This window comes from Fukomys damarensis, unplaced genomic scaffold (assembly GCF_012274545.1).
Source record: "Fukomys damarensis isolate Sample0158 unplaced genomic scaffold, DMR_v1.0_HiC HiC_scaffold_24, whole genome shotgun sequence".
In the NCBI taxonomy this organism is placed as follows: Eukaryota; Metazoa; Chordata; class Mammalia; order Rodentia; family Bathyergidae; genus Fukomys; species Fukomys damarensis.
In genome coordinates, this window is record NW_022900936.1 from 69,099,040 (window position 1) to 69,114,412 (window position 15,373).

Consider the following 15,373-nt stretch of genomic DNA (forward strand, 5'->3'; position numbering starts at 1 on the left):
AAAAAAAAAAAAAAAAAAAAAGGGAGTGAACAATATGTCTTATTTTCAACAAGAACAACTGAGACTCTTAGGTTTAATATTTATTTTCCCTTCACTAGCATATGGTAAAGGTGCCAATAAATATTGGTTTAATTAATAATTACCAAGTTCTTTGAGGTATCTCCATATTGATTTCCACAGTGGTTGCACCAGTCTGCACTCCCACCAACAATGGAGAAGGGTTCCTTTCTCCCCACAGCCCCACCAGCATTTCTTATTGGTTGATTCCTTGATAGCAGCCATTCTTTCTGGGGTGAGGAGGAATCTCAGTGTTGTTTTCATCTGCATCTCTCAAATGACCAGCGATGTTGAACATTTTTCATATATTTATTTGCTGCTTTTACTTCTTTGTCTGAGAAATGTCTGTTCATTTCAGGAGCCAATTTTTTAATCAGGTCTTTATATTTGGGGGGTCTGATTTTTTTGAGTTCTTTGTATATCTAGATAGTAGTCCTCTGTCTGAGGAACAGCTGATAAAAATTTTTTCACAATTTTTTGTAGGTTGTCTCTTAGCTCTGTTGCAGATTTCTCTTGCACTGCAAAAACTTTTTAATACAATGAGATCCCAGTTGTTGATTCTTTGTGCAAGTTCTCGTGCTGCTGAGGATTTGTTCATAAAGTCTTCTCTGATGCCAATGTCTTTGAGAGTTCTACCTAATTTACTTTCAAGTAAGTTTAGTGTTTCTGTTTTAATAGTTAGATCTTTAATCCACTAGGATTTTAGTTTAGTGCATGGCGAAAGATAGGGATCTAGTTTTAATCTTTGGCAAGTTGAAATCCAGTTTTTCCAACACCATTTATTAAAGAGGCTGTCTTTTCTCCAGTGAGGATGGTTGGCTCCTTTGTCAAATATGAGTCTGTCTGGTGTTGTTTCTGTATGTTCTAATCTATTCCATTGATCCTCGGGTCTGTTTCTTTGCCAGTACCATGCTGTTTTTATCACAGTGGCTTTGTAGCATAGTTTCAAGTTGGGGATTGTGATAACCTCTGCCGTATCTCTGTTGCCTAGAATGGTTTTTGCTATTCTGGGTCTCTTCTGGTTCTAAATGAATTTTTGGATTGTTTTCTCAAGTTATGTGAAATATACTGCTGGGATTTCAATTGGGATTGCACTGAATCTGTATAGAAGTTTTGGAAGTATGGTCATTTTCCATTTGACCCAGCTTTCTGCTGGGTATCTTTCCAAAGAATTTAAAAAATCATACCACAGTGATATATGTGCCCCCATGTTTATAGAGGCACAGTTCATAATAGCTAAAACTTGGAAACAACCCAAATGCCCATCAACTGGAGACTGGATAAAGAAGATGTGGTTTTTCTATACAATGGAGTACCACTCAGCCATAAAGAATGAAAAACTAGAAGCTGTTGCTGCTATTGATGCATAACATACTGCTATTATTGGTCTTTTTAATATAAATAAATAAATAAAAGGAAAAAGTCATTTCAATTTGCTGTGTTGAGCTGGCATTGTACAGAAATTAATAGCCATATTGGTCTAGAAATGTTAATTTTTTTTCCATTTGTACAGAGGTAATGCACTGTATTAAATATGTAAGGTCATATCTACCTGGGTTTGATTACAGAAACTAATAAAGTATTTTCTAAATAATGAAAAAAAGAATAATATAAGACTACAATAGCAAGAAACAATTTAAATATTTTCAGGGACCATTTTCATCTTCAGAATTAAGGATTATTTTAATTTTACATCATTGCCTTTTCTCTTTTACTTTCCTTTTTAGTTTTATTTTAGGATTCCCTATTTTTAATGTTCATACAGAGATTTCCTTGTTTGTTTGTTTGTTTTTTGGTTTTTGGTTTTTTGAGACAGGGTCTCACTATGTAGTTGAGACTGACCTGGAATTCACTATGGAGCCCAGGCTGGTCTCGAACTCACAGCAATCCTCCTGCCTCAGCCTCCCGAGTGCTGGGATTACAGGTGTGAGCCACCACGCCTGGCTTTACAGAGATTTCTTTAACTGAAATACTGAATAGTTTCTCTGGTGTGAAAAACTATAATAGTGCACAAGATCCTAATGAGATAATTAATAATGTGAAATAGGAAGTAAAGGGCTAAAGGTGTAGGGAAAGTGGGAAGGGTAATAAGGGAGAGGAAAAAAACACGAGAAAATGAAAAAATGGAAATAAAGTGTTTGTAAATGGGGAGGGGAGGAGGGGATGAAGGGAGGGCAAGGACAAGGGGAAAAAATGAGAATCAAAACCTATCATGTAAACGTATAGGATCCCAATAATGAATGTAACTGTATTGTATACCTAGATTGTACCAATAAACTCAATAAAAAGAAAAAAAAGAATGATAAACTAGAAACAGATAGCTAAATAGATGCACATTGATGCCATACTCTTAAGTGAAATAAATAGGACACACTTGAGTAAATACCGAATAGTTTCTCTGGTGTATAAACCTAAAAGTTTAAATAAGGTTCAAATGGCATAATTGAGAGTGTGAAATAGGAAGAAAATGGCTAAAGGGGAGGGGAAAGGAAATAAGGGAAAAGAAAAAATGTGAAAAAAGAAAAAAATGGAAATAAAGTCTTTGTAAATATGGGAGAGTGAAGGGAGGGCGATGATATGGGGAAAAAACAAGAACCAAGATGTCATGTAAAGGCACAAGATCCCAGTGATAAATGTAAGTGCATTGTTTGCTTTAAATGTACCAATAAACTTAATGGGGAAAAATAATTAAGTTAATCTCCCCAATTATTTTTTTAAAGTGGTAGAGTGTTTCCTTTAAAAAAATTTATGGTTTACTTGGTCAGAAATAATAAATACCATAAAGTACTTTACAGAGGAAAAGGGAGGAGAGTGTCAAACCCCAGATCATGGCAGGTTTTGGAAAGGGGCAACTCACTAGCCCCACGGAGTCTGAGCCTTGAGTATGGTTTCCTCCTGTTCTTGTTTTGTAGCATGGATGCATGCATTTGCCTCATATAAAGCCTGGGGGGAGGGTAATGCTATGCTGGTTTAGGTGAGCTCATTATTACAGCATACTCAGTGCAAGGTATGAAATTTTTCCTAGCAGCCCCTAGGCATGGAATTCAAGGCCTCTCCTGCCTTTAGTCCTAGCTCTCCCTGCATCCTGAGGTTAGGGGCTCAAACTCAAATTTCATTCAAAGGTTTACGTAAAAGAAACAAGGACCAAGGAAAATAATAAAGAGATGAGATGATACTTTAGGTTTGGAAAACGGTGAGCAGGGTGTGAAGCCAAAAGAAGGGGAAAGTGACATAAAAAGGGTGTCAGGTAGAAGGAGAAAATGTACCGGCCTCTGGAAAGGAATGTGTCATAAAAATAACTGTCATTCTAGGTGAGGAAACCATCAGGATCTGGTAAAACTTGGCTTCCCCAGCACCTGGCGCTGTGGGCATGGCAGTAGGCTGAAAACATCCCTCTCCAGGGCTGAGTAAACTCCAGACTCTTCAGGGCTAGACACCAACAGATACGCTCTGTCTCCAAACAGAATCTCATCTGAACATTCATAGGTGCCACCCAGGAGTGCCCTGCTTGCTGGGAAGCTACTCAGCCGCCATTCTGTTGACAGAAAACCACATTTTCGCGAGCCCCTAACCTCAGTCTCGTACTTGTCCTTCAGACCTCTTCCTTGTGTTCGACTCTTGTGGAGGACTTGAGCTCGTCCGAGCTGGCAAAGCCCTCGCGGGTGATGGGGCTCATGCTTTCATCTCACATGCCACGGAAACGGGGCAGGGCCAGGGCAGAGCCTGTCGGACATTGGTGAATGGAATGTGTGGGCCCCCGGGAACTGTGTGGCCTTTAAAAGCACTGTAACATGGGAAGGCAGGAAATAAGCTAACCCTCCAGCCTCTAGTCTTTTTGTCTCTAGAGAAAATTGTCGCGTCCCCACACACACACACCCTTTTTGTTAATCACTGCAAATTCCGTGAGCCTGGCAGTGAGGACCATGTAGTGGTACCCAGGAGGACAAATGGTATCCTTCCCTCCCTGTTTTCTACTCACTATTCCTTGAAGCTCCACTTGCTGGGTTTTGACTCTGGAGGGGAGAAACTCAACCACTTCAGGGTTGCATCACAGACCAGCTTCTTTTCAGAGGGCCTGTGCCTCCTATTTCTCCGTCCTAGTCTGAGGGAAGTGGGCTGTGGAGTTCTGCAGACGTCCCCTCCGGGCAGGGTGTCTGCACAGTGCAAGGAAGACAGCTTTGTGCAGAGGTGGATCCGGGCTCCAAATCCAGTCTGTTCTCTCTCCCTGGACACATTAGCCCAATCCCTATGAGCCTCTGCTTGGCATTTCTCTTGTGGGTCTGTGGAGAGAGTTCAGTGGCGCTGCATGGAACATAAGCTTAGCAGGCATACTGGCTGGCAGCCTCTGCTCCTTCTAAACTGGGCCTTTCTGGGGTTGGGGGTGTAGCTCGGGAGAGAAAACTTCCCAACATGTGCAAGGCCCTGGGTCTGATCTCTAGCCCTGAAGGAAAAAAAAAAAAAAAGACCCATGGTTAAACTGGGGCCTTCTGAGGGCAACTTCTGATTTTGGAACACGAGTAGAACCAGGACACCCCAAGGAAGAAAGTTTGGATCAGAGCTCAAGCAATTTTCTAGTTTAATTTGTTTCAAGGAAAGAAGAAGAGGAAGGGGGAGGGGGAGAAGAATGGGGAGGAGAATGAGGAGGACTGAAAAGGAGAAGGAGAAGGAGAAGCCGCCTTACAAGTCCCTCGGCACTAGACTGGGCCCCAAACTCAAACTTCACTCAAGGGTTTACGTAAAAGAAACAAGGACCAAGGAAAATAATAAAGAGATGAGATGATACATTAGGTTTGGAAAACGGTGAGCAGGGTGTGAAGCCAAAAGAAGGGGAGAGTGACATAAAAAGGGTGTCAGGTAGAAGGAGAAAATGGATCGGCCTCTTGAAAGAGGAGGAAGTATAGAAAAGAGAAGCTGATTGGAAAACATGGGTAAGGATGCTGCCGACCCACTCATGGAAAACAGTTAAAAATAAGTGAGCAGGCATGAGAAAGGGAAGTGGCCAGAGGAAATAGACCAGGGTGGGCAGTGCAGGCGAGCAGGAGTTTTATAAAGCAGGTCACACAGAAGTGAGCTCCACTTGGGTATCAAGCTATGCCTCTAGGCTTAGCTCAGATTCCCTCATCTCTGCACCAGTTAGTTAACCTTGGGCTCAATCAACTGGAGGGCACAGAGAGCTGAAAACAGCCCTGTGGGGACTTGGCTTCTTGCCGACTACTGCCCTGAGATGCAAGGAGCAGCCTCGGCTGTAGTGGTGCACCCTGGTGTGTGCTTTTGCAACCCTTGAGGATTCAGAACCTAGCTAAGAAGATGCTGCAAGTGTTTGTCTTGTTGAATTCTTACACTTGGTTTCCAGGAACAAAAGGAAGGCATTGTCGAGGTCTGGACACAGTGGCATCTGCTTCCGAGCTCTTGGCTTACCTCCAGTACCTGAACATCTCCAAACACATGCAGATAAAAAATCTACTCAGCTCAGGCCTATGCTTCCTGAAAGGGCACCTCGGTAAAGCTACAGAGTTCAGTGGAAACTTGGCGAAGGGGAGGACCTGCCATGATGTCAAGTTTCCTGGTGTAGACAGGGTTCTTGAAGATCTGGGGCTGTCCCTCGCCAAGCACAAAGACCTGCAGTCTTTTTCCAGGGAGATAAAACCATGCATCACCCATGACTCATGCAGCCTGGCAGGGCTATTTTTCAACACTTGCCTAGGTCATAGGGCTGAAATTGTTCTCAGAAGTGTTCGACAATCAGATAAGGTCCAATAGCACGGATGGGGTCGGTCACACTGATTTCTGCCTGTGGGTCAGGGGTGGCCTGTGCTTCTCTCTTGAAGCTGATGCATCTCTTTTCTTTCTCTTCTAGGCCTTTCATTCATTCATTCCTTCAACATACCAAGCCCCTTCGGAGCTCTCAGTTTAAGGACCCCTTGGCTTATGACTGCAAAGGATATCTGTGTTCCCCGTAAGCTCCCCAGGGGTAACAGGTGCCATCATCACTGTGCCCAAAGCCGTTTGGGGTGAAGGTCTAGGGTCCAATATGTACTCTTCCACAGATATTCACAAATATCCTCATTTGTTCTGAGCCAGGCCTCTCCCTCTGTTGAGCACTGGCCTACAGAGCTGAGGAGAACTTGGTTCTGAGGGTCTCCTAGTCTTTCTAGAGGTGGGCAGGGAGGGCCACCACGCAAAGATGAAGAAAGCACAAGGGGTGGAGCTGGATACGTTGCACAATCTGCAGCCCTGCCACTGATCAGCTGTGGCCTTGAGCAGTTCCTTACCTTCTGAGTGCATCTATTTGACCAGAAAGCAGAGATAATGCTGGGCATGGTGGCGCACACCTGTAATCCCGGCACTCGGGCGGTTGAGGCAGGAGGATCACTGTGAGTTCAAGACCAGCCTGGGCTACATAGTGGGTAGCTTGGATGGCTTTTCACCCCTTGATTTTGGCCTCTGTTTCACTTGGTAGCCATTGTGTTCCTACCTCTTCCCCCCACAACCCTGTCCTTCACCTTTGGAGAGGGAGGGAGGAGCGTGGTGAGGACGGTGGGGAACTCAGCTCTAGCCCCGCTCCCCGCTTCCACATGTGCAGGAGACAAGGTGCTTAACATCACCATGCCCCACCCCCCGTGAGGCTCGGAGGTGCAATAGGTGCTGTCGACGTCCTTCCCACTCCTCCCTCTGGAGCATGGTAGAAGTGGCAGGGGCCATGGTGTGTGAGGTGATCACGTAGTATGAACCTAGCTCTGTGGCATCACTGAGAGGGACACCTGTGGGAGCTGGGACATTACAGGGCAGGGTCTTCATTAGGGACTCTGAGCCACCAGGGAGCCAGGAAGAGGGTGGCTGGATGTTGTTCTGTCCTCAATGGTTGTCGGGGAGCAGTCCTAATCCAGACTGATACCCAGGACCAGCCACTGGCTCTCAGTAAATACTGTGCTCACCAGTTAGGTAAGATCATGAGATATGCAGGCACCCCATCTGCAAGGGAATTTATTGGCCCGCTTCCCTGATTCTGCCTTAATCAAAGTTGATCTACAAGTATTTCCCCCACTGGGACAACACTTCATGCTGAGCCTGGGATGGAGTGATCAATCCGGGAGCAGGGCCATGCAGAACCCTGTGCCATGGATGGGCGTTTCAGACATGTTGGCTGCTTGGGTGTCGAGCTCCTCCAACCAGGACCAACCCCATACTCAAAATCTTGGAGCAAATTAGAGAAGGGTCCCAGGATGTGTGGCATCCCTGAGCTGGGATACCCAGTGTTGGGGCTGAATCTGGGACTCCCTTGGTTTTCAGCCGGGCACTCAGTTGCTTATTTCTAACTACCCCTGTCTTCTCTACACTGTGTCCAACCTTCATCTTTTTTGCCTCACAGACATCCCTGAAGTCATCCAGCAGCAGTAAATTACATACACGACTTCACTTTCAGAATTGCAGAGAAGAATAAATAGGCTAAAATGCGTGTGGAATGTTTAACAGTGAGACTAGTTTAGTAAAAGCTTCATGAGGTGTGGTTCACTCTCCACCCCCTCCAAAATAAACTGAAAAGTAAGTGCCTCTCCCCCAAGGGAAAATTAGACCAACCTTTAAATACCAAAATGTCCAGGATGCCCAGAGTGGGGATGAAACAAGTGAGTCTACAGGCAGCTTGGACAGTCCAGAGACCCACAGGGCTTCCTCACCCAACAGGAAGTGGAATTAGCATTCATTAATCTAGGGTCCTTCACTCGGCCTCCAAGGTCTTGACTATTTTTGCACACAGCAGCACCGCTGGCAAGATGATGGTCTACAGCAAGCTACTCACACTAAGTAGTAATTGCTGTCTCCCCTTGAGACATACAAAACCGAGGCTTGTAGAGCTCAAAAACCAGCTACATGGCAGCCACTTTGTACTGATCGACTTAGACATTACTGATTAAGGTCACAGCCTGAGGGTCTGCTCCATAAAAAGGGTCCTCACAGCCTGAAGCAAAGAAACCATACAGTTTGCAAGGAGTTGAGAGCCTCCGTACAGCCTGAGGTGGGCAAGCTAGTCCGCCTTAGCCCAGTTCAATGCAGAAGAGGCTGGGCAGGGAGGCACAGTGTCCTGGCTGGGTGGGCCCAGGTCTTGACAAAGATGCTTCCTGACCAGTCATGAACAGGGTGTGGTGGGCTGTGGAAACTCCCTTGGTAAAGAACCATGAGCTTTGCTTTCAGTTTTGATGAGGAAGGAGGCAGTGATAACTCAGAAGGGCCTGTGCATGCAAGGGCTGCCTCACCGGTCACCTCTGGAATAAATGTCCAAAGCACTCTGGCTGGGAATGGGATGGGTTTTATTATTGCCCAATCTGTGAGAAATGTCTCCTTTTCCAGGGCTGCTCACGTCCAGGTGAATCAACCACTGGAGTCCAGGTCGGTTGGCCCTTCTGTAACTGCAGAGCCCTAGTTCAGAACAATGCTTTCTCTTCCCCTAAGGCTGTGGAGGAGAAAGAAGGGTGTAAGGGTGGACAAGGTGGAAGAGAAGAGGATAAAGGATTATTTCGGGGAATTGTGCACTGGAGGAACCCCTCCCCGCTGTCATTACTTTCTGCCCATGGCTCTCCCTGCAACCTCCACACACTGGTCAAGCTAGATACCTTTTGGAGAGACTTAAAAGAGTCGAGTCCTCACTCATGCTCCAAAAAGACTAGCTCCAAAGGCTGGCTGAGCCACTCTCCAAACCTCTCAGGGATCTGACTGCCTCCTCAGCCCGAGGCATCCGTGGCAGCCCCAAGAATGCTGTGGGGATTAACGAGATGGTGCATGTGTGGGTAGAAAAGGTAGTAGCTGCCCAACCAGCGCTCGTCTCTTCCTTCCTGCCTCTGTCCGGGACCAGACAGAACTGCACATTTGTCCGTTGGAGGACTAACACTGCCTTTTGTTTTCCCTTTTGATCCAGGCCCGCACCATGCCCACCTCCTACCCTGAATCCAACACAGAGCACTTTGAGTATGATGAGTCTGCGGAAGCCTGTAAAATAGAGGACATCGTAGCCTTTGGGACCACCTTCTTGTCCATATTTTATTCCCTCGTCTTTGCCTTTGGCCTTGTGGGAAATCTGTTGGTAGTGCTCGCCCTCACCAGGAGCCAGAAGGCCAAGAGCATCACCGACATTTACCTCCTGAACCTGGCCCTGTCTGACCTGCTCTTCGTGGCCACACTGCCCTTCTGGACTCACTATTTGATCAACGAGGAAGGCCTCCACCATGCGGTGTGCAAACTCACGACCGCCCTCTTCTTCATCGGCTTCTTTGGGGGTATATTCTTCATCACCATTATCAGCATTGACAGGTACCTGGCCATCGTCTCGGCGGCCAACTCCATGAACAACCGAACCGTGCAGCACGGCGTCACCGTCAGCCTCGGCGTCTGGGCAGCAGCCATCCTGGTGTCAGCGCCCCAGTTCATGTTCACGAAGCAGAAAGAAAAAGAATGCCTGGGTGACTACCCCGAGGTCCTTCAGGAAATCTGGCCTGTGCTTCGCAATGTGGAAGCAAATATCCTTGGCTTCCTGCTGCCCCTGCTCATCATGAGTTTCTGCTACTTCAGAATCATCCAGACACTGTTTTCCTGCAAGAACCACAAGAGATCTAGAGCCATCAAACTCATCTTACTGGTGGTCATCGTGTTCTTCCTCTTCTGGACACCCTACAATGTTATGATTTTCCTGGAGACTCTCAAACTCTATGACTTCTTCCCCGGCTGTGACTCGAAGAGGAATCTGAAGTTGGCCCTCAATGTGACTGAGACTTTGGCCTTTAGCCACTGTTGCCTCAACCCCCTCATCTACGCATTTGCCGGAGAGAGGTTCAGAAGATACCTTTACCACCTGTACCGGAAGTGTGCGGCAGTCCTGTGCGGTCGCTCTGTCCATGTCAGTTTCTCCAGGTCAGAGTCACAAAAGAGCAGGCAGGGGAGCATCCTGAGCAGCAATTTCACTCACTCCACGAGCGATGGAAATACGTCCATGCTTCTCTGAAGCAATCCCCAAAGCCTGTCTCCATGAGAATGCAGAGTTCCTGAAGCTGCCACCAAGTAAAGGCAATCTATCTTTGTTGTTGTTTTATACATGGAAGAAATATGGACTTAATACTAACAAAACAGCCAGAGTCTTTTCAAGAATTGTGCTTAAAATTTGAATGATAAAGAACACGCATGTCTCTTCTGGAAAGTTAAGGCTTTTTCTCCTAAAGATGATGAAAATTCAACCCAGACAACCTTAGTTTTAAAAAGGGGTGGTTAAAAAAGAGGGTGGTGAATATTGTTCACATTTTGACTTGGGCGAGGGGATGGCCAAGCCCTCAGAATCAGTGGAAACCAGAACCTGACTAACTAGTTTCCTCTCACTGATCCTCAAATCTCTGAGTAGTGACAGATCTTCCAGGCTCACACAACACAGATTTATCACCAGAGGCGGACCAAAACCCGTTCCTTTCTGGTCCCAAGGTCAAAATTCCCAGGGAAGGATTCCAAATGTTAAATTGGTATCAGGGGCCCACTTTTGGACCAGGAGGTGGTACCCTCAAAGAAGGGCATAGCAAACAGAAGCTTCTACACCAACCTCATGATTAGAAGTTGAGGAAGACGTAACTCCAAGTAGTGATAGGGGTGAGAGCTGTCCTGAAAGGAAAGAATAACAGCCACACACTGCTCTTGCCATGTACCTGAGCCGGTGCCTCCCCTGACCATTTGAGCCAGTACCCACTGCCAACTTGCAGTTCTTTAAACCCCTTTCTTTCCCAACCTGCAAGGGCTCCCGCTGCTTGCTGCACCAAGTCCCTACTCAGATGCTTTTCCTCTGAGGCTCTCTGCCACGCCATCTGACCCACAGACTCCAAAGGAATTCCTTTGGAGGAGAGTCCTCCCCAAGGATCCCACCTTCCTATTTAGCCTGGTCTCTTCCACAAGACCACATACACTTCCTCCCACCTTTTCTCAGGCCCAGGGGAGAAACAGAAAGAACTCTGCCCAAAGTAAAAGGATGGCTCCCACTTCCAGGTCTGATATTTGCCTACTGGGTAGGTTGAGGCCAACAGAGCTTCTGTTTCCTCATCTGTGGACAGGGAATAATGGTACTTTTCAATAGGGAACAGCCTTTCCATCAGAAAAAAACAGCCACTCTTACAGGTCCTAACCCTCGAGTCTGGCTTCCTGACTTCAGCTTTTTCATACCTGATGGTGTTGCACTCTGGCCCGAGTGTGATGGTACAGGAGGAGCTGGCAGGACACAGCCCAGATACGGAGGTCACTGGCTCCTGCCGCGGTACTCGAGGAGCAGTAGGTCAAAAGATCGATCAGCTTTCCTCACTCCAGCCTCTCACTCTGTCCTGGGTGTTCCCTCCCAGTCACCCATCTGGACAAGGTCTCCGTTACACCTGCCACAGCCACCGTGGAGAGCCAGGCAAGGAGAGCAGCCTTCTTTTCTCAGGCAGCACTGGGGGTGGTCTATGACTTCAGAGCTCAGGAAACAGATGTAACCGTGCTACAGAAAGTGCCAACTATGGTCTAATCACACAGACAGTTTAACTCCTGCATTTAACCAGCATGTGTTCAGAGTTCCAACCTTAATGATGTACAATTTTATAACCTGCTTTTTCCAGCATTAGGTTCCCAATAGCTCTCTTGGGTAACGGTCTTTAGAAGACTCCGCCAGGTGTACACTCACCGGGGAGGACATGGCATCTTCTTGCTGCTGCACACCTGGCCCTCTCAGCAGGTGGTAGGGTCGATGAATGAGATCGAATCATGTTCCTTCCAGATCGTGTACCATAATTTCCTCACTATCACTCTGCTGATAAACAATTAACCTGTTGCCAATATTAGCAAATACACACTTTACATCACTTTCATCTGTGTAATTTTCCTCCTTGTTCAGTTATCTCCATCTGGAGAAGTTCCTTCCCCTGGGGGATAACTGGGCCAAAGAGCATGGGAACTTTTTAGTTCTTGGTTCATGCGTGTGAGGTTAGTTTATCATGAAGCCCGTATGCACATATTACATGCGATGTGTAGGCTCAGGTCCAGCGCTGTTCCAGAGGCAATGAGATCATGCCTCTGCCCTCAATGGTATTAACATTTAAATGAAAAGTGAATAAATGTGAGGTGTGATTGAGAAGTATGAATGTTGACTTTTTAAAAATGATTACAGTCATGGCATATTGCCATAGTCCTCTTCAAAATACGCTCCCTCACTTAAACATAGTATCCCATCATCCTTGCTACTCGTGAAGCAGTCCCAGCAGTTTCCTCTTGTGAGTGTCTTTAGTTGTGCCGCTGTGTGGCTGCCTTGATGTCCTAAATTGATTCAAAATATTTAGCCCTACCTATGATGGTCATTTTGACTTTGGGGAAGAGCCAGATCCTGCGAAGGACGCACTGCGATGTTGTTACCAGCCTGCCTCTCCGTCGGATGGCACCCGGCAGCAGCAGTCACCATATTTTTGTTCGCACCCCATAGATAGACTCAGGAAAGAGGACTTCCGGAAGGGCTTCAGAGAGTAGCGAGGATGGTGAGACAAGCCAGGGCGAGCACGCCGAGGCGGGATTTGTGGCAGTGTGTCTTTTTCTGTAATATGTTTTAACTGTAACCGTTCACCGTAGATTTTGATCACGCCCCATCAGCGTGGTTTGCATTCCGTGCTAGCACAGAAGCAGTGACATCTGGCCTGAGCCTTGAGAGAGGAGGGGTTTTACAGGCCGAGAGGGTGGTGTCGTCCAGGCGGAGGGAATCCTAGGTGTAAGTGAAGGATTTCATGAGGTGAACAATCACCACGCGGATATTGAAAGATACTGGGAGCAGAGTGGGGCACGGGATCTTGTGGCACTGGCTTGTTAGCTATGGGGGGCTCAAACAACCAGTGGAGGGGTGTGCTTCCCCTCCGTGTCCACAGGACGCTTCGTGATGACCTGACCTTCCTTCCAACTGCTGAGACTTTGGATTGAAGTTTAATCTATTTTCCGACTCCCCAGGAGAGAGGAAATAATTATTTTTTCTTGAGAAATGAAAGAAAGGAAACAAATACTTCTTCCATAAGTACATTCAGCTTACCTCCTGGGACTCCTACATTCTCCCATTCATCTTACTAAACAGGAAAAACCCAAACAGTGAGGATGTTGGTGCCTAAACGGAGGCAGGTGCATTTGAAAAGCCTCTGGGCTTTCCCCAAGCAGAGGGACACAGTGGACTAGAGGGGCCACAGCGAGCCCTAACACAGTCACTGCATGATGGGTTACTCAGCACCTCCTAGGCTTGTTTCCTTATCAGGAAAACAGGGACAAAAGCCACTTCCTAAGGAAAAGAGGATTTAGGAGCCCACTTCCACCAAGCTTGGGACGGCCAAGCGAGCCAATGAATAATAAATGGTAGTGATTGCTTCTGTCCTTTTTGTCATCAGCTTTTCTCAGCAAGGAAACTCAAACTACCTTGTCTTTACTTTTCTTTGCCCCCAAATCACAGACTTTTCTGTGGGCAGGGATAATTGCATCTAAACACAAAGTTTGTAGCTAAGGGCAAAAGCCAGTTAGGGCCACAGCCTGGCCATGATCTCACAGTGAATTATTGGAAAAGGCAAATGTTGGATTTCCAGGGTGCCACCTCCTTCCTCTCACAGGCCGTTTTGGCTTGTAGGTGCTAAGAGCACAGGTTGGTGGCAGGGAAGTCCAGGAGAGATGACCTGCAGCTCCTTTACACGCACAAGTGTGACCTGTATGACACAGCCTTTGGCACCTCTGATGGCACATGGTGTCCACAGATGGAGAATCAGCAGCAGTGGGTACAGGATCCCCAGAGGTCACTGCCTCCACAACCTCGGCTGCACAGGGCAAATGTCAGGGACGGCTGCATCCAGGGGCTCCCCAGGGCTGGGGCAAAGTGCTGTGTCCCTTCCACATATCCTACCCACTTCTGGCTCCTTCTGTGTTCTTTCAGTGATGTTTTGAGATAGACGTTTCTTCCTATGGACTCTTTCACCAGAAAGTTGGACAATCTATATTTTAGGTTACTAGGAGGCGCTATGAGCGCTTACAATGCATTGGACCAGAACACATGCTGGGTCTCCTGACCTTTCCATCTCTCTCTCTCTCTCTCTCTCACACTCACTGTCTCTGAGTATCCAGGGAAAGAGAAGTCTCTGGCCCTGGAAGGTGACATCCATAGTTGTGCACAGGGCACGCCGACTCCAAGAGCCTGCCTGGAGAACACTGAGTCTATAGATGCTGACCCTTTCATGTGGTCCAGTGCATCTCAGAAGCCAACTCTCCTCTCTAGCTGCGGCCCATCCACGGGCCCACAGGGGCCACTGCAGTTTGAACTTGACTTGCAGTGTTGTTTGCTTAACTTGCTGCATTGACAGCCTCATTCTGGGCTGCAGAGGACACTGATCTGAAGGCGAGTGAGAGAGGCAGAATTTAGCAAGTGTAGAAATATCTGATTTCTCTTCTAGAGAAGCTCCATCCACAGGGACCCACGCTGTCTTCTGAAGATCTGTAGTAGACACCTGTGCTTTGGGAACAAGCAGAGCTCCTACCGGCTTGCCCAATGCAGCCACAGCAACTGCAAAACAGGCACTGCAGGAAAATTACTCTTTGCCCTGAATTTCCTCGTGTATTGAGATAGAAACAACAACAAAAAAAACTTAACTGTACTCTTTTTTTCAAAATTAGGTAAGGTTATTCAGCTTGCAATGTGTTTTCTTTATATTTTCTTCATCTTCCTGATTACAGAACACCAAGACATTATACAAAATATAAAAATAATTTTAAATTTAAATATTTAAATTATATAATATTCTGCCTCCTGGAGATAACCACTGTTTAACCCTGATGTTGTTTTGGCTGTATCTTTCTCTGTGAATATAATTTTTTTAGAAGATTTGAGATCAAAACACCCATATAACTTTATATTTTGCTTTTAAATTAACAGTAGTATAGATATTTTCCCACATAATAAACTCAAATATAATTTTTTGTTTTTTGTTTTGTTTTTTGAGACAGGGTTTCACTATGTGGTTAAAACTGTCCTGGAACTCACTATGTAGCCTAGGCTGGTCTCAAACTCATAGCGATCCTCCTGCCTCAGCCTCCCAAGTGCTGGGATTACAGGCGTGCACCACCACACCCAGCTCCAATATGATTTTTTTAAAGATAGGGTCTCACTATGTTTGCTCAGGCTGGCCCAGAATTTGTGGGCTAAGGTATCCTCCTGCCTCAGCTTCCCAAGTAGCTGACTGGGGCTGTAAACAAAGGCCACTACACATAACTATCAAACATGATCTGGAATGATTATGTAAGAATCAATAATAGACTT

The 15,373-nt window shown here is 46.4% G+C and overlaps 1 protein-coding gene across 3 annotated transcripts in view; it reads left to right on the forward strand.

Moving 5' to 3' along the window:
- Nucleotides 1–14,795, forward strand: part of Cx3cr1 (C-X3-C motif chemokine receptor 1) — a 19,341-nt gene extending 4,546 nt beyond the window's left edge. The window contains exons 2-4 of one of the 3 annotated variants that reach the window (XM_010618395.2): nt 5,915–6,013; nt 8,404–8,442; nt 8,969–14,795. In XM_010618395.2, the coding sequence (XP_010616697.1) occupies nt 8,978–10,048 (1,071 nt within the window). In that variant the 5' untranslated portion in view covers nt 5,915–6,013; nt 8,404–8,442; nt 8,969–8,977 and the 3' untranslated portion in view covers nt 10,049–14,795. The remainder of the gene's footprint in view (nt 1–5,914; nt 6,014–8,403; nt 8,443–8,968) is intronic. The other 2 variants (XM_010618390.2, XM_010618369.2) reach the window with 2 other exon arrangements.
- Nucleotides 14,796–15,373: the final 578 nt, after the last annotated feature.